Source organism: Dromaius novaehollandiae, chromosome 6 (genome assembly GCF_036370855.1).
Source record: "Dromaius novaehollandiae isolate bDroNov1 chromosome 6, bDroNov1.hap1, whole genome shotgun sequence".
NCBI classification, from domain to species: domain Eukaryota; kingdom Metazoa; phylum Chordata; class Aves; order Casuariiformes; family Dromaiidae; genus Dromaius; species Dromaius novaehollandiae.
Window position 1 is genome coordinate 36,255,566 of NC_088103.1, and position 22,772 is coordinate 36,278,337.

Sequence of the window (22,772 nt, forward strand, 5' to 3'; positions counted from 1 at the left end):
CTGTAACACAAGATAAATGGCCCCAGTGCTATGATATGCACAGCAGCATAGTTCCCTCCACCATAGAAGCAGAACATTTATATTTACAAGAACTGCACACTCTCACTCTATTGTTACGTTCCCTTCCAAAGCATGGCAAATTAGACATCATGAAATAAAGACATCTCCAAATTCCCTAGCGATTTGTGTGCATCCTCCCCGAGACTGCATGACAGAAACTGCCACAGGCAGACGTAGCCATGGAGGGAAAAGCACTATGTGGCCTTGAGCTGTGTACATGTCCTGTTATTCCACATTCATTTTCTTTTTCCCCTCAAAAATACTGCTTAAAGTTCAAAGGACACCTGAGCTCTAGAAATTTAGTTAAACATGTCCTTTCTCTATGTATAAAATACATGTTTTGGCACAAAAACAAATAAATCATGACAGGAAGCAATGGTGGCCAAATGTACTGCAATGTCAACTTTATTGATTTTCTGACCAGTGCAAAGACCTTTACTGTCCTGTTTTGAAATCAGATTTTCAAAGGCAATGGAAAGCCTCATATCTGGAACTAAGTTTTCCTTTTGCTTGCATTTAGCTATAAAATCTCTATTTTAAGTAGCTGAGGTTACTTCTCTGATAAAAGGATTAAGAAAGCAAAGAAGTCATCCATAACCCTTTTCTAAAACCCTGTATTCAGTTTCAATCTATTAAACTTTTGTGGGATTTTGACCATGCAGAGGTAACTTAAGTTTGCAAAAATGCAAGCAGCAATAAATTAGGTCTAGACGCTTTGCTAGAAATGATGTGATTTGAATTGCAGGTACAGGAAATTATCAAAGTTACCCTTTAAGACTACTGTCACTGGTTAGAATTTACAACAGCAGAGCCAGGTGGGGTTTCTTCTTGTTGTGGGGTTTTTCTTTGGAAGGGGAAGGAAGGGTGAAGGTTGCTTTTAACTTAAAAAGGTTGTTACTTTGGGAAAAGGGACCTACAGTTAACAAAAATTACATCCCACTGTATTACCTGTAGTAGTAGAGAGATGCTTAGTAAATACGTAAGAGAAAACAAAAAGATAGATTTAGCTTTCTTAATGGTTAAAAGTGGAAAAGGGGTTTATTTTCATTAACTAAATAAGGTGTGTGACAAGGAGGATATGATAGCTAGAAACATCTGTTTGAGGAAAAACTCCAGAAAATTGTTTAACTTGTCTCTCATTTTTCTGTTTCTGTGACCTTGTGACTTGCTCTAGTACCATCAAGTGACTAGTGAGAAACAAATGCAGCAAAACAAGCAGCTGCTAACTAGGGACCAATTTAGCCTGACTTTCATCAGGACACTTGAGCACTTTTTTTTTGTAAATAATCAGGACTTCATTCACCTCTCCATGCCTCAGCCTTTTTCCAGGCTTGCATAGTCATAGCAATTTAGGTAGGTATGAGGAATCAATCAGTTGTCATTAAAACAGTGGCAGCCAATTTCTTTTCTTTCCCTGATGTTCTTCCAGCAAAAACCAAATTCATCGAAATAGGAAAGCATTGTAATACCATAGCTACAAGCCCTTAAATCATAATATGACGAAGAGAGCATTTGAAAGGTGTCTCATTAGGACCATATAAAGCAGCTGCCTGTTGTTGCAACAAAGTGAAATATGCAATGCCAAAAGTCACTCTGGTTTTATGTTCCAGTGTTTGCAAATTATCTGGAGAAGGAAAAGAGTCCTTGAACATCAGCAAAAGGTTCCTTGGCTATGAACACAACATTGTCTGCAGACTCAGGGAGGAATCCGCTGTATCCTGCCACTTGTCTAAACCTCAGCTAGTGGTATTGACTGCCTTTATGGACAACTGGGAAAAAGGTAGGTGACACTAGGACATGATTTGTCTCATCCTAAGGTCAACTTCTTAATAGGTCTAATGATTCATGCCTAGAAGTACTCCTTTCTTCTGTGTTAAAAAAAAAAAAAAAAAGCTAAATATGAACTACAACAGAATAAAGCTAAGCACTGTCCTCTCTGGTTAGGACAGGTCCTTTTTCCTTTCACAGTCTGTCTTAAAGAATACGTAAGTGTTTCAGTGTAATGAAAACAGCACCAATAGTAACCTCAGCTGTCCAGATATACAGTCTCCTTCGGAGGTCAGTCTTCGCTAGCATTTTCTATTGATGAAATTCACTTTTGCCTGGAACACTCAAATATCTATCCCCTGTGACCAAAAATGGAAAGAGAGGGAACTAATCTAGCCAGGTTCACACGAACCCAGTAGAGCAAAGAGCTGGATTTGGACCTTTCTCATGCTGAGCAGGTGCTGTAACCTCACAACTAATGAGTCAAGAGGAAGAGGATGTCACCACCACTTTATTTAATCTTGCTTTGATTTTTTCATTCTTTTCTTTTGGACCAACATATTGGGAAATTTGAAATGAAATCATCAGTAATTTCTGGATGATTTAAACTACTATTTAGTGTTCACATCAAAACATCAGTAGTAATAATTGCCTACCACTAAACAAGACAGTTAAATCCTTTCTTAACTGAGCATGTGAGGGCAAGTCTTTAAACAACATCACTTTTACAGGCACGTCCACATGTGACAATATAAGTCTTTATCATCATCAAGAACAGTGCTTCAACTCTTCTTATTACATACCTCTGCATTACAAAAATATAGTCAAAATATATGTGAAAGAAGGTATTAACTACCTTTTACAAATATGTCAGCATTCTAAATTCTTGGTAAATTGTTACTCAGCAGGGTGCTTGCATGATTAAAACCTTCTGGGCTTTGGAAGGCATTTTCTCTGCAGGATTTTGTTAAATCCTATTCAGTTCACTACTGGGAGCACTTAAAAGACAAATAAAGTTACATACAATCTGGATGCTATAGATGCATTTCTATTGTTTTAATGAGTGTGTCTCTCTTCCAAACAGCAAAACAATCGCCAGCCAAAAGGTAAGCAAACAATCAGATTCATGATACCTATTATGCCCATCCATTCCATGGCCATCTTTTGCTAATATACATCCTCAAAAGGAGACTTCCAGGTGGTACAGAGTAGTTTATATTTTGATGAAGTGACATATTTCTTGAAGAGAAATTTTCTCACTCTAAATAGTAATAGATATTGAAGAAATGGACAGAGATGAGTGGGACAGAAGTCCCATCATAAAGTCAAAACAAACCAGCTACATTATCGCTTACCTTACGTTTGTTTGTCGGACAAACGTACAAGTAGCTCAAAATAGTCTTCAGGCCAACTTTATCATTCAGTTTCTCATATGTTGTCCCATAATCTGTTGACCTATAATTCAAAGAGAGATTTCATAAGTACAAACACTTAATCACAAAAGCACAAGTCACTTGGCTGCTTTTCAATGTAAGTCATGTTTTACATAGCAGAATAGCTCTCTAGAGCTTTTTGAATGATTCATGTAGTATATAATGATATTTAATTATATACACACAGCATCATGTGAGTGCTTATCATTTGCATTTAAATTAGATTAGGAAAAATTAAACCAGCATCTTCCCAAAGCACTTTAAAATAAACCTGTATAATAAGAAATGTTAAATTCTGCATGTAGGAGATGATAACGATTATCATAAATATAAAATAGCAGACAGCAAGGGGCTAAAGTTATCATTTCATTGTATACTCCAAGCTTAGACTAAATTTTTGTAAAAATATCAAGTCTTTTCTCAGCATATCCCATTGTAGCTGCTTCAGCCAAGTTCATTTCTCTGTGAAAAACATTGATGTCCTTGTGAAAAACCAAACTACATGAGCATTACAATTTAAATGGCTTTGTCACGCGGACCAACAGACTGTACGGACAAACGTGGTTTTGTCTTGCTTTAACACCATCATTCAGTAGAGAAAATAATACATTTCTGATATCAGCATTGCCTGTAGAGACACTGACTACATCTCTTCAGGGGTAACAAAAAAAGAGAACAAGACTGTATAAAGTTCCCGTAACATCTACTCTAACACTTGACTGCAATTGAGATCAATTATCAGCAGAGGTCTTGTTCATTAAGCAGCTCTTGTTTGCCTGAATTATGTACTAATAACCAGGGGATTTAGATAATCAGCCCAAACCTAGCACAATTGGTATCCATAAATTGTAGAAAAATGACACCTATCTGGATAAAAAAACATTTTGAAGTGTAACATATACTTCCGGATAATAAAACTCTACCTTGACATTAAAAATGTACGAACAAGTCAACAAGGAATTTCTCTTGCAAGCAGTAGCACAAATTCTCCTTCTGCTAATTACTGCAAAGCCCAGTCTTTCCAAAGCCATCCACAGACAGCCATAATTTCCAGGTTCTGTCCTTCTACCTAGGAAACAACTGCCAAATCCACAGAGGTATTCAAGGCACTTAATATATACCAAAAATCCCCTTTTTTGGATTAGGATTTTGGATCAGGTTCCACACCTACAGATGACTACATTCATGTCATAGCTTCCGGGATTTCAGATTTTCAGAATTTTTCAGATTCAGTCAGCACATGAACAAACAACAACAAAGCTTATTTTTTCACCCATTAAAATGGATTACATCAAAATGTCATTTTGGATTAAAGTTAAGTCTTTCTATTCAGGAACTTTATCAAAGCAAATCCAGGTGTCTGTCCTGGTTGTATAATTGCTGGCCTACAGATCCAGACTCCGTTTTTTTCCTGCCCCCCTCCAACAAACATATGCATGTGTATGTGACCTTTCTTGGTTAGAACACGAATATCAAATTCTTATTTACTCATTGATCTTCCCCTTTATAAGGTCATTTCTCTTGAGAGCATACAAACTAACTAAGCCATTTCCTCAGTAGCCTGAGAAGAAGGATACTGTTACAGTTATTTCTATTACTCAATGTTTCAGAGATGTTCCAGTGTTTAGGTGATGGGAGCCACACAGAGGGAGCTGAACCTCGCTTTACCAAGGACTGCTAGTTCACTTTGGTTACCCTGGCCACCTCATCCCACTGCCTTCTCACAAGTCAAGACTTCTGTATACATTTAGATTAGTATTTCTCTTACATTATGCATCAAAAAAAAAAAAAAAAGCCATCCTTTAAGAAATTTAACTCAAAGAAATGTAAAGAGTGTAAGGACTGAACCTGACCCATGATATTAGGAAAAAATATGTTAATGAAGTAATGCAGCTTCTAACCAATGATACTGATTTCAAAATGGGCGCCTTCAAAGGGGGTATGAGTGATGAAAGTTTGACTCAAATCCTGTTGTTTGAAGTTGTTAAAGAAAAAACCCAGCACCCCCATCACAACACAGCCAAACAGATGTTGCAAGCCTATTGCAAATCATACTCTTAGTCAGAATTGCCAGCTATTTTTTACTTTAAATCTCCAGGCAATTATTTTGCATTCATGGTTTTATTTACAGGTAATGTTATCTACAGATGGAAGAGAGTGCTTCTGTCAACATCCATAAAAGCAACAGAAAGATCGGAAAGCTTGGAAAAACATGCAGTTGAACAAATATGCAAGTGATCAAAGGAGCTACTGTTTGATCTTACTCTCATCACTCTGTTCAAAATTACTAATAACCAGTCCTTTTACCTGCCCAGCTGCAAGCTGCTGTTTCTCTCACACCACTTTATAATTACCCTTGGTTTTAATAGGGGAATAAATGTTATACAATAGCAGATGGGACCACAGAAGTACTTTAACACTAGGAAATAGTTATAGATACACACACACGGAGCAGTGAAATGAAAGGATCCTATCGGATGAAATGCTGAGCACACCTGAAGCCACCAATGGGTATAACCCGGGGATATCACCAACCTGGGTTCATCGTATTCTTATTACATATAAACAGGCATCAATTGGCAGGCTAGATAATGAGCTCTTCATTTTTTCTTATTAAATGTGTATACAAAACAGCATGAGACTCCTGTCCCCTAAAAACTTACCAGCCCTTTGGTGATTAAGGAAGCTACCCTAACCTGGAAGTGTTTAAAAGACATGTATATCAGTAGGGTGTAGGTAGTAATGACAGTGTCAGATCACCAAATTCAAACCCAGTTATCTAAAGGGGAACAGAATCATATCAACCCACAGCTCCCACCATGTGTGGCAGGCTGCTTCTCTGAAGCTCTGCAGAGATCCTAATTTCAGTGCATCTGTGTAAAATGATTAGAGCAAGCAGGTATCTGGCTAAATCACCTGAAAGGACTAAACGCAGGACCTACAGAGCTGAAAACACAGAGGTGAAGCTCTATAACTTCTGAACCTTCTGCTGAAATGCCACAGCTACTGAAATAACTGTACATAACTACATGAACAGTAAGTCTATTTTATTAGGTCTTGGGTAGGCATACATGTTGCAATGGTTTCTCAGACTAGTTTTGGGGGTGGGGGGGGTGTTGTCTTTGAACATGTTTAAACACACATTTAAATCTCTGTGTAATTAGTTCCGTTTCAATTTCAGAACCTTTAGGTTGATTTGTTTTGATTTGACTGGGAACAGTCACAGGCTAAATCCAAATAAGCTCACTTACATATGAAATAAAAAGGTCCACAGAGAGAGCTGAAAGATCTGTGACAGTCTAACTAAACATTTTTTTTTTTAATGTGTTAGCACATTGTGGATGTTACTGAAATTCAGTTGACAAATAGTTAATAAATAGATAAAAAGTGTAATATTCAGAAAGAGCTTGATTCTGATAATTTCACGCTTGTTCCACCATCTTAGTTGTAATTACTTCCATTAAATCAGTCCCCAATTTTACCAGTAACTGCTCAGAATCAAACCCCCCTACTTTGTGTGTAAATCAGACTGTTTTCTGCTAACACCCAAGATAAACATTTTAATTATGACCAGTTCATTTGGCAGTATAAAAAATAAAAAATTGTGGGAGTGAAACTAAACTTGCCTGTGCAATAAATTAAAACAAAACTAGACTAAAAATATCTAGAATAATTTATATTTTGCAAACTGTTTGCAAGAAAGTTGACATTTAAATAGCTTCATTATTATTCATTGACAAGGCTTTTCCCTCTCCTGCCATCAGGGTAAATGACATTTCTATTACAGTATTATAATAAACTTCTGCACATTTTAAATAAAGTCACTGAATTCCATTAGTCCACCTACTGTCATGAATATATCTCAATCCATTCCTACCAATATTTCAAAACTATAATAGGCAGCCTGAATCAACCAGTAACATGAACCCTATGGAAATTATCTTCTTTCTTAAGAACTGCAGATTGAAATCCAGAGGACTGTCAGTTTGAATGTATAGATTAAATAAATTTTCTAGCAAGTTGCTTTTTTTGCTTTCCTTTCTTACAAATTAAGGTTGTCTGTACTTATTTTACCTAAGCTGATGAAGACAAGAAAAAGAAAATATATATCAAACAATGCTTAAGGTTGGTCAAAGTTTTTTTTTTTTTTCCTCCTCCAAGATGATCTTTCTGGAACAATCTCACAAGAAAAAAGAAAAATATTACATCTAGACTTTAAGCTATACAATATCATCTCTTTTGCCTGTGAGAGCACAGCCTTCTCATAAAAGGCATACGTTAACATACAAAATTCCTTATAACTCGTATTATTAAAAAGCAATAACTTTAATTGACAGCAATTATGTTTTTGTTCTTTTGCTACCAGTTATGCCTAGTTTTCATACACTGACATGACTTTTCTTTTCCCCCCTAACATGAAGATTGTCTTTCATATCATGTCCTCACCCTCCTCCTTCCACAGTTCAAAGTGCTGCTCTACCTGCTCTCCAAGTGGCAGTCAACCCCGGGAAGCAGGACTAGGAGCACCTGCAATGTAGTTAGGGAGCAGCAAAGCAGGGCCACCCAGCAGGACCAGGAGTGGGGCAAACAGAGGGGCTCTAGCTAGCTTCTCCTTCTGCACATGAATTCACCCCCAGCAAGAGTCAAGTATTTTGAGTAAGAATCAGCAATGATTATTAGACTGTCTGTTCTAACCTCCTGTGTAACTAGGTTTGCCATGTGCCAAATCTCACTGGCCAGCTGGGCACAAGATTTGCCAGTCATCACCACACTAATCTCTGCAGGAACAGATTTTTGGGGTCACTTGTGAAAGGCAGAACCATAGTGTGGCAAGCTGCACTTGTAAAAGGCTTTCACTGAGTAAAATTTTGAATAAAGGAATAATTAAGACATTAAAAAAAATGATCTTCCATGTCTTAACATGAAAAATACTGGAGCTGATAATTTCGGAGCACATTTATATTCCTATGTCTGATGTCAAATGTTCGTAAACTCTACTGTAAAAGCCTTGACATTTGCATTCTTTCTTTCTAGGAATCTCTCCAGGCTGAGGTGCTATTCCCACATCACTGAAATTGAAACTCTTTCCCTCCGTCGTTTTATAGCTAATGACTAAAGTTTCCCATTGATTTTTATCATTCTACCATGCTTCACAAAAGCTAATAACATCAAAGTCTTCTTCAACAGCTAACCATTTAAGTTCAGATGTTTTTTCTTATTAAGCCTTTCACAAGCCACTGATAGATATCACTTTTTACTTGGTGCCTGTTTTAACTCCTTCTGGTATAACTCTGGTATTTTTTCCAGAAGGCAATGCCTGATCTCAGTTTAGAATAGAGCTGATTTCCACCCCCACCCCCCAAGTTTTATCTCTATAGTGTTACTCTTGTTTTACAAAGGATTACCTTGTCTCACCTGAATGCCTCGAGCCACTGGCTGAGTTTCTCACTAACTCTTTAAGCACTTCCCAGAGGCTCTGCCTGTTCCCAACAGGAACCATTTGCCTAGCGCTGAGACCGAGATACATTGAGGGAAGTTGTGTTTCCACTTTTAAGAGCAACTGTGAGAGTGGATGTAAACCCCGTGAAAGCTGTGTCCTTGGACTCTGCTTGGGCACTGTTTCCATGGAGCAAGCAGCCTGGGCCCCCATTTGTACCTGTTTCTTCCCTGGTGTTGCACTCCGAGCAGCTGCTGTTGCCCACCCCCACACAGGTCCAGCTTAGCAGGGTGGAAACTTTGGGAAGTTTTCCCTACAGGCTTTTTAAGGCAGAAGACAGGCTATTTAAGACATCTGTATCCAACTGAGCAGCCAGGGGCTCTCAGCAGTGAATCAGTTCTCGTCCTGGCCATACTGCCCCTGCTGAAGGCCTTTCTCCAGCAGGGACTGGCCCTACAGTGCCCTTGTGCCTTCCTGGCCTCCTCTTCCTCACAGGGCTAATGGATCTTGGCTGATTTTGAGCTGTAGCTCACTTTAAGTTGTGATTAAGCTACAGCAAAGCTGGTTGAGAGAGTTTTTGTCTTCAGAAGAGTTTGGTTCAAGGGGGCAATTCAACCAAGTGGCCCAAACAGCAGTGAGAGCCCAGACTTCATTAGCACTTTTTAAAATGTTTGTAATAGCACTGCTCCTGTCACTGCATGAAAACATTTCAAATTAAGCCCAACAGGTTGAAATGAACTTTTAAAGACATCTCCAGGATAAGGAAAAAGAAAGGATTTCAGAAACTCAAGGGACCCACACTGCTTTCTCACCACACGAACACATTTCATGATTTTTTTTTTCCCCTCGTGAGGCCCTCAGCAGGCTGGGAGTTATTACTTTATAGCTGAGGGGAACCTGAGAAAGTAACTTATCCTTCATTGCAAGGAAGTCTGTGACAGGGCAAAATGCAAGTCCCCTCAGGCTCCAGGAACCTCCCACTCCATCCCAACAGCATAAATTTTCTGGGGTTTTGCATGTATAAATATGCATTGAAGAACCTTAATATAAACACCAAAATGAAGAAACACAGAGTTAAATATAGTTTAAATGTAGATTTAAAGACAGATTTAAGGTTCCATTTTGAAAATGTCTTGCTTTAAGTTGTGACTACAGTTTTTACTAGAAATAAAGTTACAAATTTTTGTATGGCTTTACTGAAATGCATTCCCCCGCCCCTCATGGAAAGAGTTTTCTCATCACAAAATAAAGTTTCTCACCTACAGAAATTGCTTGAAAGGCTTTTTGCCAGGGGAAAAATTTAAAAGCAATAATAGAAAACTAAAATCGACATTTCTCTGCATAATCAGTTAAATTAATTCAATTTTCTTCTTCTCCTTTTTAATCAACTTTTATTTGGAGTAATCTAAATGAGCAGAAATATATACTGTCAAATTCCTTGCAATTTTTGGCTTAATATCATTCACTTGATTATTGCTATAAATAATTTAAAGATGTGACAAGCAGGAAAAGCATCTCATGTTTTATTATTCAATACAGACTTTATACATTAGATTGGATACTTATTCAAAATCTTACCTAAATCAGAGAGAAAGGCAATGGGTGGTGGGGAAAGGGCAACAAAGAAGGCAAGGGGGTGTTAACTGCAAGTGACCCAATGAGTTATTTCCCCTGAAAATAATGGTTGAAGAAATATAATTTAGGTTCATTTACCTTTGCTATTTCAGCTGGATGTTAGTAACTCAGATTAGGAACCCAAGCAGAGAGTATCTCTCCCTCTCTCTCCACAGGGTAGCTGTTTCTCATGACTGTATGATATCTGAGGTAATGACCATCTATCCCTTCGGTAAAGGGCCTGCCAGAATCTGTAGCCATATGGCTAAATCTGTACCTGCCCAAGTAAACTCTAGTTATCAGTCATAGTTTCACAGCAGCCCACGCTCCTGTTGTCATCTCGGCTGTACTGAGCTGAGGACACAGGTGGGCTTCAGGACAACCCAATCATTGTGGCTTCCCCAGGCAGCACCTTTCTCCATGCAACAGGTATTTCTTACCTCACACAAGGCAGAGGAAGAGCAAAACCCTTTGCAAGTTGGAAAGCTTAGGAAAACAAGTGGTAGTTCAGTATGTCTGAGGCTTCAAGGCCCTCTGTTCAGTTTAACTAGTATTTGCTCTGTGGGTTCATAGGTCATGGGATGATGGAGGTGGAGGATGTTCCAGATGGATAGAGAACAGGGTCTCATAAGGTTTGTTTTTTCCTTCAGGAACCAAGCTAGAGATCTACAGATCTCCATGTGAGTTGAACAGGCAGCTAGAAGTCCTGAAGAGGAGGCAATGGACTTAGCTGTATTTGATAAAACCCTGCACTAAAGACACTTCCCCAAAGTAAACTGATAGAAAGATTTAAAGAGATACATTCCCTCTAAGCACACAAGACACTGAGTTACATATTGCCAGCTATACAAGCCAATAGGTTGCGTAGGTGCGCTGGTCTTCCTATCTTTCTTCACTTTCTATGTCATGCCCTTTGGGGAAGACTTTTCCCTCATGAGTTTTTAAGAGACAGCAATTGTCCTGCTTGAGATAGAGCAGTGGCTGCCACTAAAACTTTTTCTGGGAGTGTGAAATTAAATAGGAAGAGGGCCTAGCCCTTACCAAATCTTTTCATTGCTCCAGACACCCAAGCTGATGCAATATTGCAAACCAGCACCATTCTACTGAAGGGGGGGGCGAGGGGGCGGAAGCACACACAGGTAGTATAGGATAAAGATAAATCATGTTATCAGGGTCAGCTTATTTCTTGCTCTTACCTATTGGTAAGAGGTAGACGAAAACTAAATCGACCAAAAAAATACGCGAGTGTTCTCAGTTGAACAAGGCCGAAGAGCAAACCTACTCAGTACTGCAGTGCACAGGATTAAGCAGCAGAAATGCTTGCCACCACTGAATGATGGAAGAGAAGGAGAATTCTTTTAATAATCCGATTTGCACATGAATGTAGACAAAGGGGGCAGGACTGAAAGTTGGCAGAAACTTAGAAGTCTCTCCAATTGCCCAAACAAAGTTTTAGGCCCTGTAAATGCTAGTTATCACCTGAAAACCTAGCCAAATTATGCTGAACAGGACCTAGGCACTCTTGATCAGAAATCAGAATGATTCCACCTGGAATGGTCTACACTGTCCTTATTATGAAGCAAATCTTGTTCCCTCCGTGAACTGCTAAAAGCTAATTTCACATCTATTCTGCTTAAGCACAATGTTCTGTGGTGGAGACCAACCACACCCATATTGTCTGTGATAAGCAACCCTCAGAGCAAACTAGTCCATGTGGCTCACCTCGCTGCCTCTTGGAAACACCTAGTAAATTCACTGGAAATTAAAGTCTCAAAAAGAGCCAGTTTGTGGTGTAGATCTTCTTGGCAAAGAGTAAAGTGGAGAAAAGCCAGAGCAGCAACATGGATATATCCAGCAGCCTCAGCTCTAGTGAAACATGTATCCTCTTGTACGTCTCTTCAGATCCTCACATCTCAGTGAACTCGCCACAGGGCAGCATAACTCATTTCAAAACTGTGTTTAACAATCCAGAGGCATCTCGTGCTTGCAAGCTGGGGGGCTTAAAGGGCTTTTTGCCTTTTTTTTTTTTTTTTTTTTAAAAGACTTTTTTCTCGCTTTTCAAATACCAGATTCTGTTGCCACTTTTTAAACACAAGTAACAGTCCATTGTCTTGTGGAGATCAGCTCTTTTTCCTTCAGGCTTCAGAAAAATTGAAGCACAAATGTTGGATTCCCAAAACAAAGAGGAAGATCAGATTCTTCAGTGGACAAAATGTCAAATATGGATTAGATGGGAGTGAGTCACATTTTTTCCCTTTGATTGCTTCTCTAATTTCACATAATGTCTGTCCTATCTCATTTGACCAATAATCCCCCTTTCACTATACTGTACAATGATTTCTCCTGCCTTCAGGCTAAGGACAGAAGGCACTGACAGTTCATAAATTCCATACTCAGATGCCCCAATCTTCCACTGCCTGCTGATCAGGGGTCAGATCCTCATCACTCCCTCATATAAATCCAAAGTATTTCCTATGGAGTTGCGCCACTGTAAAACTGGAACCAGACAGGCAGCGTCAGTGATCAAATCTCCCTGGCTCAGAAGCAGCTGCTTCCAAGAAATCAGAAGAATCTTTGCTGTCAGAATGCAAGACACGAAGATTTTTCTTTCAAGTGTACAATTTCAAACTTTTTATACAAGAAATTACACACAGAGCCTTAATTGCATCCTAGCCTGAAGAAGATTTCTAGGCATCACTTGCAGAAACTGACTGTAAATCTAGGATTTGCTGTGGACAACCCCATTTTGGGGGCTATAGCTACATTCAGGAACCCCTTTCAAACACTGCTGTGCTAAAAAGCCACTGCAGGGTTAGCTCTGGGAAAGGAGACAGGATGTCTAGGACAAAGCACTACACTGGTGGCAAAATAACTGTGGATGTACTGCCTTTTTGCCTGGCTACCAGTCTCCTAGAAAGTGAGACTGGCCATTGTCCCCAGAGGCAAGGCAAGGCAGCTGTGGAAGAAACTAGTTTTCACCTCCACTGTGCAAGCAGCAGCCATGCAGCTGACTCTCCAGGGCTCTCCCTCAGATCTCCATCCCAGCTTTTTCTCTCCCTGTGGCATGGAAGACCCATCTGCAGTCTCTCACTGAAAGGAGGAGCAATAGCCAAGAAGTGGGAAGGGGAGCTAGAAGTCATAATCACTATGTAGTCTAACTCACTGCCTAGTGCAAGCACAAAGTGAGAAACAGAGGCATTGCAGGGAGACCTTGCCTTGACCGTGTCCAGTGAAGGACTCAGGGGGATAGTACCGGTTGTGCTCTGGCTGAAACACTGGTGCAGTCTCTCCTGTTTTTCTATGAGCCATTTCATTTGGATGCAAGTGGAAAGGATCAGTAACTCTGTTTTATCACAGGTCAGATCACTGTGGGTTTTGTTTGTTTGTTTGTTTTTTTAAGACTGATTTATATGTACCAGAAGTTGACATACTATTTACACTTGGTGCATCTGAATGTATATACTGCAAGCATTTTCTCCTTCCCTGTCAAAGTCTAGAGCACTGTTTTTCAACATTTTTCCATTCACAGTCACAGCATTCTTTTCAATGAAGGAGCAGGCCCTGAAGCAGGGAATGTGACTTTACTGGCAACAGACTTGCTGCTCCTTGTTACCTTAGGGAGATTTTTTGGAGGTTTTTTCAGAATTTGTGGATTACAGGTGGAAGAGCATTAGCCCAGAAGGTCTCCTTGCTCACTTTACTTGTTCCTTAAAATAAGTCTGCAGGCTAGGATGCAAACTTCCACCCTTGTCAGCAAACTACAGAGCATTCTCCATTAGGTACCACTGCAACTCAGAATAAAGCTAGTCCCCATGGGCCCAGGCTGACTCAAGGCCATAACGTCATCAATACAAAATCCCATCTTAGCTATGATGGATATTAAATCAGACCCAAGTTGTTCTTCCTTACATTTAAATTTAAAGATGCTGTTTGAATTAAAAGAATCCTGACAAACTAATGATTTTCCTTGCCATTTGTTTTTCACTGGGCACACTGACATCACTGCAGTATTACTGCTAAGGTCCTGCTTATAAAGTGGTTGAGTGTTGCATCTACTCATCTCCACCCCAGTCTGGCTGTAAATCACACAAATAGCTAGGATTGTAGCCCAATAATCCTCCAACTATTAGCCTTCTAATTGATGGTAATGGTCAGAATAAATTTCAGGCACCTCAATGAGTGGTTAATGGATTTTGTAGCTTGGGGGCAGAACAGCAGGAAGCTTTTCTGTTAATCAGTGAGATAAGACAATCATACATGTCCTGCGCTCCCCACCCCTATGATAACATTGAGATTGTAGCAGGTTTGTTGCAAAGGTAATTTTTGCCAGGCCAAAAAAAAACCAAAACAAAAATATCACAGCAGACTGAACTCAGTTACAGCATTTGATATAGTAGCTCAACAGAGCTATGTTTGCATAGATAGTCACATTATCCAGACAACTATTTTAGCACATCTTCACTTAAGAGCAAGGAATTTTATTGTGTTATAAGAACACTGCAGGTCTTCTTTGGCTTTTAGTAACATGCCTTGCAAAAGAGACTTCCCAGCTAGCACCATCCAAGCACTTGCAACACAATATGCAATCCTAGCTCCATCATGCCAGTACAAACCAATCACTGAAAAGCTTAAAAGGACCAGACAGTCTAAGACATTTTCAGAACCATTGTCCAAGACTCTCAGCTGATATGATGGAGTAACTCCATTGACTCCTAAGGACCATTTTAAAAGCAGCCTAGAAAGTGCCTTACACACATAAATGTGTATTAAAGCTAGTTGGAAGATAGAATTGCCCAATAGAAGGGGATTCCATCAGAGAAGATTCTGGTTTTATCCTGATTCAAACCATCACAATTCTGAAATCTAGATAGAATAGAAATACAGGGGGAAAAAAGAGATTAAGTCAAAAAAAACACTTCTGAGTGTTTTGTCCTACTAGTACCAGTATTATCATTATCCATTCAATTGAATATTCTATAGTACAGTCTAGGTTTCACCCCAGAGGAAAAAAATGCAAATAAAAAAAAGGAGAAAAATCAAATACTTCCAGTTTCAAATTACTTCAACATTTTCTCTCAAGATTTCACTTTTAAAATATTGCAAAAGATTTATCTGACTAATGCTGCATTTCACAGATGAAAACTACTCGACTGAAAAGGTTTCAACCGGTTCTAAATTCCAGTAGCGATCAGGCTGAGGTATTAGCTAGACTGTTACCTAGTCAACCACATAACCTTAAAAAAATAATTTGTTGCTGCTGGATTTAAAGGCTGTGCTAGTCTGAGCCTTGGGTTCTTTGCAATAACCATATGAGAGATAAGATGCAGACTATTGTACCCAGGAGTCACTAATTACTGCTTTAAAACATGCAAATACAGCTTTGTTTGTTTTTTTTTTTTAATCATCCAAGTGACACAGCCATACGATTTCTATGTCAGCTTCAAATAGTATATACATCACCCATAGCCACAAAGCTCTTTTTTCTTGGTCAGTAGGAGTATATTTATCACTATGAATCAAGGATCAGTAGGGTTATAAAGCTTGCTATTTATAGCTACTCTTGAGGTATCAAGCAAGTGCCAGTAATTTGTTCCCTTGACATCTAACCTTAGGTCAGCTCCAGTAGCAGAAGATGGATTTTTACAGGAAATGAAATGAAAGTACACAGCAGAAGATTAATACAATTTCCTAGGCCTGAGGAGAATGCATGCTCCACATCACTCTGCAAAAAAATGGTCAGCAGCAATATACTATGTATTAAGAACAGAGCAAGATGTGGTCAAGGTGAGGTGTTCAGTCTATTAGAGAACTGATTCACTGGCATCTGTGCGTGGAGAAATAGTGGGCTGATAGTCTAGAAATGAGCTCAGCTCTTCTGGTTCTTTGCTTTTGAAAGTCATCTTTGAAAGTCAGTGCCTGCTACAGATAAAATGGTATCTTGCTTTTATGTTACTGGTAAATGATGAAACACAGCTAAAGCTGAGCTGTAAATTCCATATCAAAAACATCTCGTACAAGATGAAGCTACCATTTTGCTCAGCATTTACAAAAACACATTCTTAATTATTTTTTCTGTCTGTGAGAAAAACAAACTACACATTGAAATGTTTAAAAAGATTCCTTGATACTGAAATTCTCAGTGATGGGTCATATCCATTTGTTACCCATAACTTGTACACAAGTGCCTCAAAAAATATAAAAGAAAATGGACCAAAAGATTTTTCCCCAAAGCCATCTATTTTTAATTTATTTAGATTTAAAATGATAAGAAAGGTCTTTTCAAAGCTGTGGGTGCCCAAAGACATTAATTATACAATCCAGACATTAAAATAATGCTTTTAACAGGAACTCAGCCTGAGAAATCCTTCTGTCTTATCATAATAGACCTATTATCCTCAGCCATCACCAGCTCCCTTAAAGCAGGTGTATCTTTCAATGTGCTTAGAAAGGCAGCAAATTTCAGCTTCTCCAGCTCACCAACAAGAACGAATTCCTCAGTCACCAAAAGCCAGTTCTATTTAACTAGCAAACAAATAGTAATTGCAATACAACAGTAATTGGCAGTAACTTATCTTATGCAACCTTGAACAACTTCTGCCAGATCTCTTTTCTTAATTGTGTAGAGTTTTTTTTTTTTTATATATATATATATATATATATATATATATATATATATATATATATATATATATATATATATATCCCTAATGGCCTTTTCTGAAACATCACAGTAGCCCCCTTCTCTCCCTTTTTTACCCTCTCAGCTAAACTGGCATAAATTAAAATAGATGAGTTTAATGTGGTGGCAAGTCTAAAAACATCTAATCCCAATTAGTTCACTGTCTCTGCACCAAACACTGACTTCCCGCTTTGCCTACCATCCGTACCCGGCACCCTATCCCTAACCAGTTCAGGATTCTTTCTTTCTAAGGAACACCATCTGTCCCCTAAAAAAATCCACTTCTCAACCCCAATCCTACACATGACCACACAAGCCATGTAAACCCCTAAATTTACATGCAACACCACAGCCTGCCTCCAGCAGAATCCATCACTTCCAGACGTACTGCTCTCTGCTAACACAATCACGCAACTACAAGAGCACAGGACTCACCCAGGATGGATGTGTTCATGCTGATGTGTCCCCTACTGGACAGCGGGCAGATGGTGGTGTATATTATACATGCCTACTTATATTTTTATGGTAGCAAGTGGCATCAGTGAAAAAGGAAATAATTTAGCATATGCTTGACAGAAAACATCTTAAGGTTTGCTTGCAGGCTGCGGGCAATGCATCCTACTGAGCCCCTAGCTCAGAGAAGGGATTATCTGGATATATTTATGAAGCATTACCTTGTACTGCATGGAAGTACTCTACATCCCAAAACAGCTGGCTAAAGTCATGCTAATTTCACCTGTGTGCAAGCCAAGTCTGGTAGAACAAGAATTAACAACAGTCGGTTCAGATTTGCACTTTGAAACACAGAGGTTGCACACTATATATAAAGATAACCACCCTAGAAAAGAGCCTTCGTAAGTCCCTGGCCATTTGTCTGGGAGGCACTTGCCAAGTAACGTCCGTCTGCTTGATGGAAAGTCACTGATGAAATGCCCATAAAGTAGAAGGTCTTCAATTTAGTTTTGATTTATTAGGGCCCACTTAGACCAGATTCTCATCAAAACAGCCAAACACTGGAACTGTCATGGTGGATCGTAAGGAAGGGAAAGAGGCAGGAATGGGTGCAAGAATTTAAATATATAGTTCAACTGGGGAACAGTCATTCCTGTACTACAGGTATCCCCAGCAACCCACTTTCATCACTACCTAGACATACCCGCAGTCCTCCATCATCTATCAAACAGGCTGCCAGAACTCAAATAACTTGTTTCTTAAAGGTCCAGCGGCAGGTGAAAGACCACCAGACAACTGTGACCAATTCTTATAGGTGTCCACAAATCAAGCCCCTGCCAAAAATGCACTGAGATCCCCTTTTTCTGTGGCTTAGAACTGGAGCACTGTAAGTACACAGAAAATGGTCAGTGCTTTTCATTGCTTCCAGAATTAAATTTCCATTTGAGCCCACCAACTTCTTGGGTGGATAAGACACCTTAACCTTCACATCATGTGTGTTTTTCCATCTCCATCCCCTCCCCATTTTAAAATTTATGGTTACCATTTAGGCTGATTTCAATTTCCATTAATAATATGTGCAACTGATGTACATTTAAGTGAATTTAATCACGTTGCAGTGACAGGTTTAGCTTAAAGCAGGGCTTCACTTAGAACTATCAAGTAAATTTCTCTTGAAAAGGTCAGTTTAACATTTAACAGGAGGGTCCATTCCAGACAAATTAGAATTCACTTCACTTGTTTCGAGTGCAAACACCTTTGAAGCTGTCTTCAACAGAGGCACGTCAATCAAAAAAGAAAAGCATCAGGCACTCAAGGGAGGAGGCTTGCTGATGCCTCCATACAAGCCGGCCCAAAGGCTGCTCAGGAGTGTGGACAAAATTCAAATATTCCTACTGTTATTTAATGGCCAGGGCTAGGCTTGAGCCAGACCACACCACAGAAAGCAGGGAAGGCAGAGGTACAAGGTCAAGACAGGCCTCTGACAGGTCAGACTTATTTCTAATAGCTGCAGGGGAGGAAAGGGGTGAAAACCTCGTGTGCAGCAGAGAGGGTCTACTGTCCACATCCCTCAAGGAATTATTATTGCTCCACTCATTTCTGCCTCTTTGTCAGAGGCAGCTTATCTTTCCAGGACCGTGAAGACTTAAGCAGAGAGGCAACACATGCAATGCTGTCCCAGTGGCACCCTCAACAGTGACCCAATTCTTCTATACCGATAGCTGGACCCTGCCTCCAGGCCAGGAAGACAAGCATCCTGCTGCAGTTGCCCAGACAGCTCTTCCTCAAAACACACTTTATTAAAAGGCTTCGCAGCAGCATCACTGCAAGCCCAGGGTGGACAGTACTGGGCAAGCGCTGTCTCCCTACTCTAGGTGAGGCAAAGGCAGTACGCAGGTTTTGCATTTTGTTTTGCCCATGATGCCTCTCCAAAGTACTGAGGACACAGGACATTTTTTAGCAGGCTAAGGTCAGATTCCCAGGTTTATACCACAGCAACATATAACATAAGATAGGTAAATTTCTCCACTCTGATCTTAAATTGCCTCCAAGTTTAAATTGACAGTAACACAGGCAGTTAACACACATCCCACCTCCTTTGTCTTGAATTTGACATCTGCTAAGTTTATTTGATGGCTTCTAATTCCTGTGGTGGAAGAGAGAAGGAACAGGCAATCCCTGCCTACCTTCTCTGAGAGTCATATGATTTTACAGATGTGACATACCCCCATTTGTTGTCGCTTTCCAAAGACTTCTAGCCAACTCAGTCCTTCCTTCCACACAAATTGTTCAATATTTTTACCCACCTTATTGCTCTGAGCCTTTCTCAAGTTCTAACATATGCTTTTTGAAATAAGACAATCAAAACTGCGCATGGCATTCATGTTACTGCTGTATGCTGTTGCAGGATATGTAAAGCCCTAGAATTACAGATCTGCTTGGGGAATCCAGACCTCAGCTTTAAAGAGTTTCACTACTTACTGAAGCTCTAAGATGAACCTGCTGTCATGGGAAAAGTGATGCATAGCCACTTAACTGATGTGAATCACACATCTGAGCTTTGAAGTTGCTCAGCAGACTCGGAAGATGCCTGCTCCCATCGATTCAGCAGAAACTTGTTGTGCTAAAAGCTCATGTATTCACACCTCCTAGGAGGCAGCAAGATTTGTCCTGCTAGAGGAAGAAAAATATTCTGTGGGAGCCCAAAGCAAGTCCAAGCCAAAAGGGAAGAAATGCAACCTCTTTCTCACTCCTTCCCTGTACCCTGCAGCTGATGCTGCAGCTTTACTTACTTTATTTGTGATGATGCCAGCTGTCATTTGGTTCTTTGAACCCGTTCCTCTAGGGAACACAGGGTGAAATGGGACCTTGTAGCATCTCTGCCTTGCTGATGGAGCCTCTCATTGTTGACAGTCACCGAGATTAAAGGTGCCTGTTACTTTCCCACCCATACAAAAAATGTAATGTGTCCTAACAGACGACTTCATTGAAAATAAACTTCTCCCTACGGATCTGTTCTATATCAGGTGACAGTTACTGGACAGAATCAAAACAATCTCCAGGGGTGCCTTGATGCTTTATAGCCAGCTAGCTGGCTGAATGCTGAGCAACATCCCTTTAGCAACAAATTTCATAGCCCTTTTCCCTGCCACTCATAACCAAAGCAGTTTCGGAAATGCAAAATTCCTCACCAAACACAGGAATTAATTTTTCCAGCCAGCTGAGCAGCTTTATCATGGTGTAAATTTCCCTGGCACCTCCCAAGCTCTCCAGGAGTCCCAGAGAGCCCTCAAAAATATGTTTGACCTCTGCACTGTCGCTGGCTGAGCAACCTTCATTATTTCACAGGCTAGTGTTTCTGCCTAGAAGGGGTGGCTGGGAAAGAAAAAACATTGAAAGGGCAGGAATAAAATGGAAATTCAGATCAGTCATCTGCAGGGCCACTTGGAAATGTTTCAGACATGTTTTCACATTAGAAAATGCCAATCTGTCAAAGCAAAACTTTTCAGAAAAGCTCCTGAATGGAATTTCTCTGCAGAACATCAGCAGGAGCAGATTAGTTAGTTCTGTCAAGATATCCACCTGAGATAAGAAACATCCAGGCTTTGGTGGAAGGGAAGAACAGTCTATAGCAAAATAGCCAGCTAAAGTACTGATTCTTCTGTAGCTGCCTGAGCATTAGCACAGCAGCTGAGGCCAATTTTGCAGCTGCCACCAATCTATTGAAGCAATATTGAATGATTTGAAGAACCTGAACTTAGGACCCTCCTCCTCTCTGAAGAGGGCTCTCTAAGCCACTGGACTTCTTACTATCATGGGGTGATACTCTCTCCTTCAGCCCTTCAATCTCTGCTGGCATGTAGGATAGAAGTGTTTAATAATGCAGCTGCACTCATGATTGAGGAGGAGGGTAACAGACTCACTGCCAATTTGGCTCATCAAGCTGACAAACTGATTGGGTTCAAAGAAGGAAAGATTCTCCCAGCAGTGGTTATTAAACTAAAAATGACACCCTGTACATTTCCAGTGTAACAAAGAGGATTTACTGGTTCATAAAAGGGAAGAGAGCAGGAACAGCCTGAAAAAGCTCAACTATCAGTGAGATAGAAATCAGGTACAGGATGCAGCAAAGACTGGACTGGCTCTTCCAGCTTCACTGCAGAGGATCAGCAAAGAACATCTGCAAAGAGGTTCTTGCAAGAAAAAACATTGTGCCAGAAGAACCATTTAGGTCAGGCAATTGTAAAGAGTTGCTGAAGATGAAGGTTCTCTTGCAGCAAATGAGCCAACAACAGTTCTGACAGGGCCGTGACAAACCAAAAAAAGGGGAAAAAATGGGAGCTTGAGTTTCTATGGGAAGTATACGGTTGCAGGAGAAAAGGCAGGCTATTTTGGGAATGGAAAGCAGGTTCACCCACAGGTGATGCAGCAATGATCCCATGAAGTTATCAACACTGCATGAGGTTTCTGTGAGAACAGAAACTCAGGCTTGGTGGCAATATGAAGATAACTATTTTTGGAGGAACAGTTTATTTATGACAACAGAACAGAATCTGTTGGAGAGTCTGAAATACAACTCTTGTGATTTATTTCATGTTAAAACTTAATAGGAAAAATCCTAAAATTGTTAGTGGGAAAAAATACCATTCTTATTGGATTTCTGGGCTGCTAACAGTTTTACAAAGGGTAGTTCAAAATGGTATTTAGAAGACGTAATAGATGTGGGGTTGTTCTGTACTAGTTTATTATGGCTTGGCTTATGAGGTGTTTGCTCTAAGAAGAGATTAGTGGTATTTAAGAGAGAAACTGCTAGTGAGGAGAATAGAGAAAATAAGCAAGGAGAAAAGAGGCTCAGGAAAAGCTACCTCTTAAATGGCACTTAAGAATCATGAAAGAGACAATGACCAAATCAGGCAGAGGAAGGACTCTGACTTGGGGGTGTAAGAGTAATTGGGTCTGCAGGAGAGGAACCATATTACAATCCATCAAGCTAGCTCAGACCACCCTACGCATCCCTCAGGGAGGTGTCTCAGTGGGACAAATATTCCCAGATACTGTAAACTACAACCACCAAAGAAGGGATTGTGCTCCATGCAGAAAATGTGAACTGCAGAAAAGTGAAAGAGGGAACCTGGGAGAGGCACACAAGAAGGGGGAGAGAAAAGAGTTTGCACACCCCAAAATTTCTTATTGTAACACCAGATACAAAAACCTTTGCTACAAAAAGTTACCCTAAACTACTTTACCACTGGATACGCCAGGCATGGTTTCACCCTGGGATTTACAGCGTTCTTTCTAACATTTTCTCTTACTGTTTAAACAAAAATCT

At 39.9% G+C, this 22,772-nt stretch overlaps 1 protein-coding gene across 2 annotated transcripts in view; it reads right to left on the reverse strand.

Annotated features, from left to right (window-relative positions):
• Window positions 1–22,772, reverse strand: part of LOC112993673 (VPS10 domain-containing receptor SorCS1) — a 315,899-nt gene that overhangs the window by 176,686 nt on the left and 116,441 nt on the right. For both annotated transcript variants that reach the window (XM_064514196.1, XM_064514197.1), the window contains exon 3: window positions 3,183–3,282. In XM_064514196.1, the coding sequence (XP_064370266.1) occupies window positions 3,183–3,282 (100 nt within the window). The remainder of the gene's footprint in view (window positions 1–3,182; window positions 3,283–22,772) is intronic.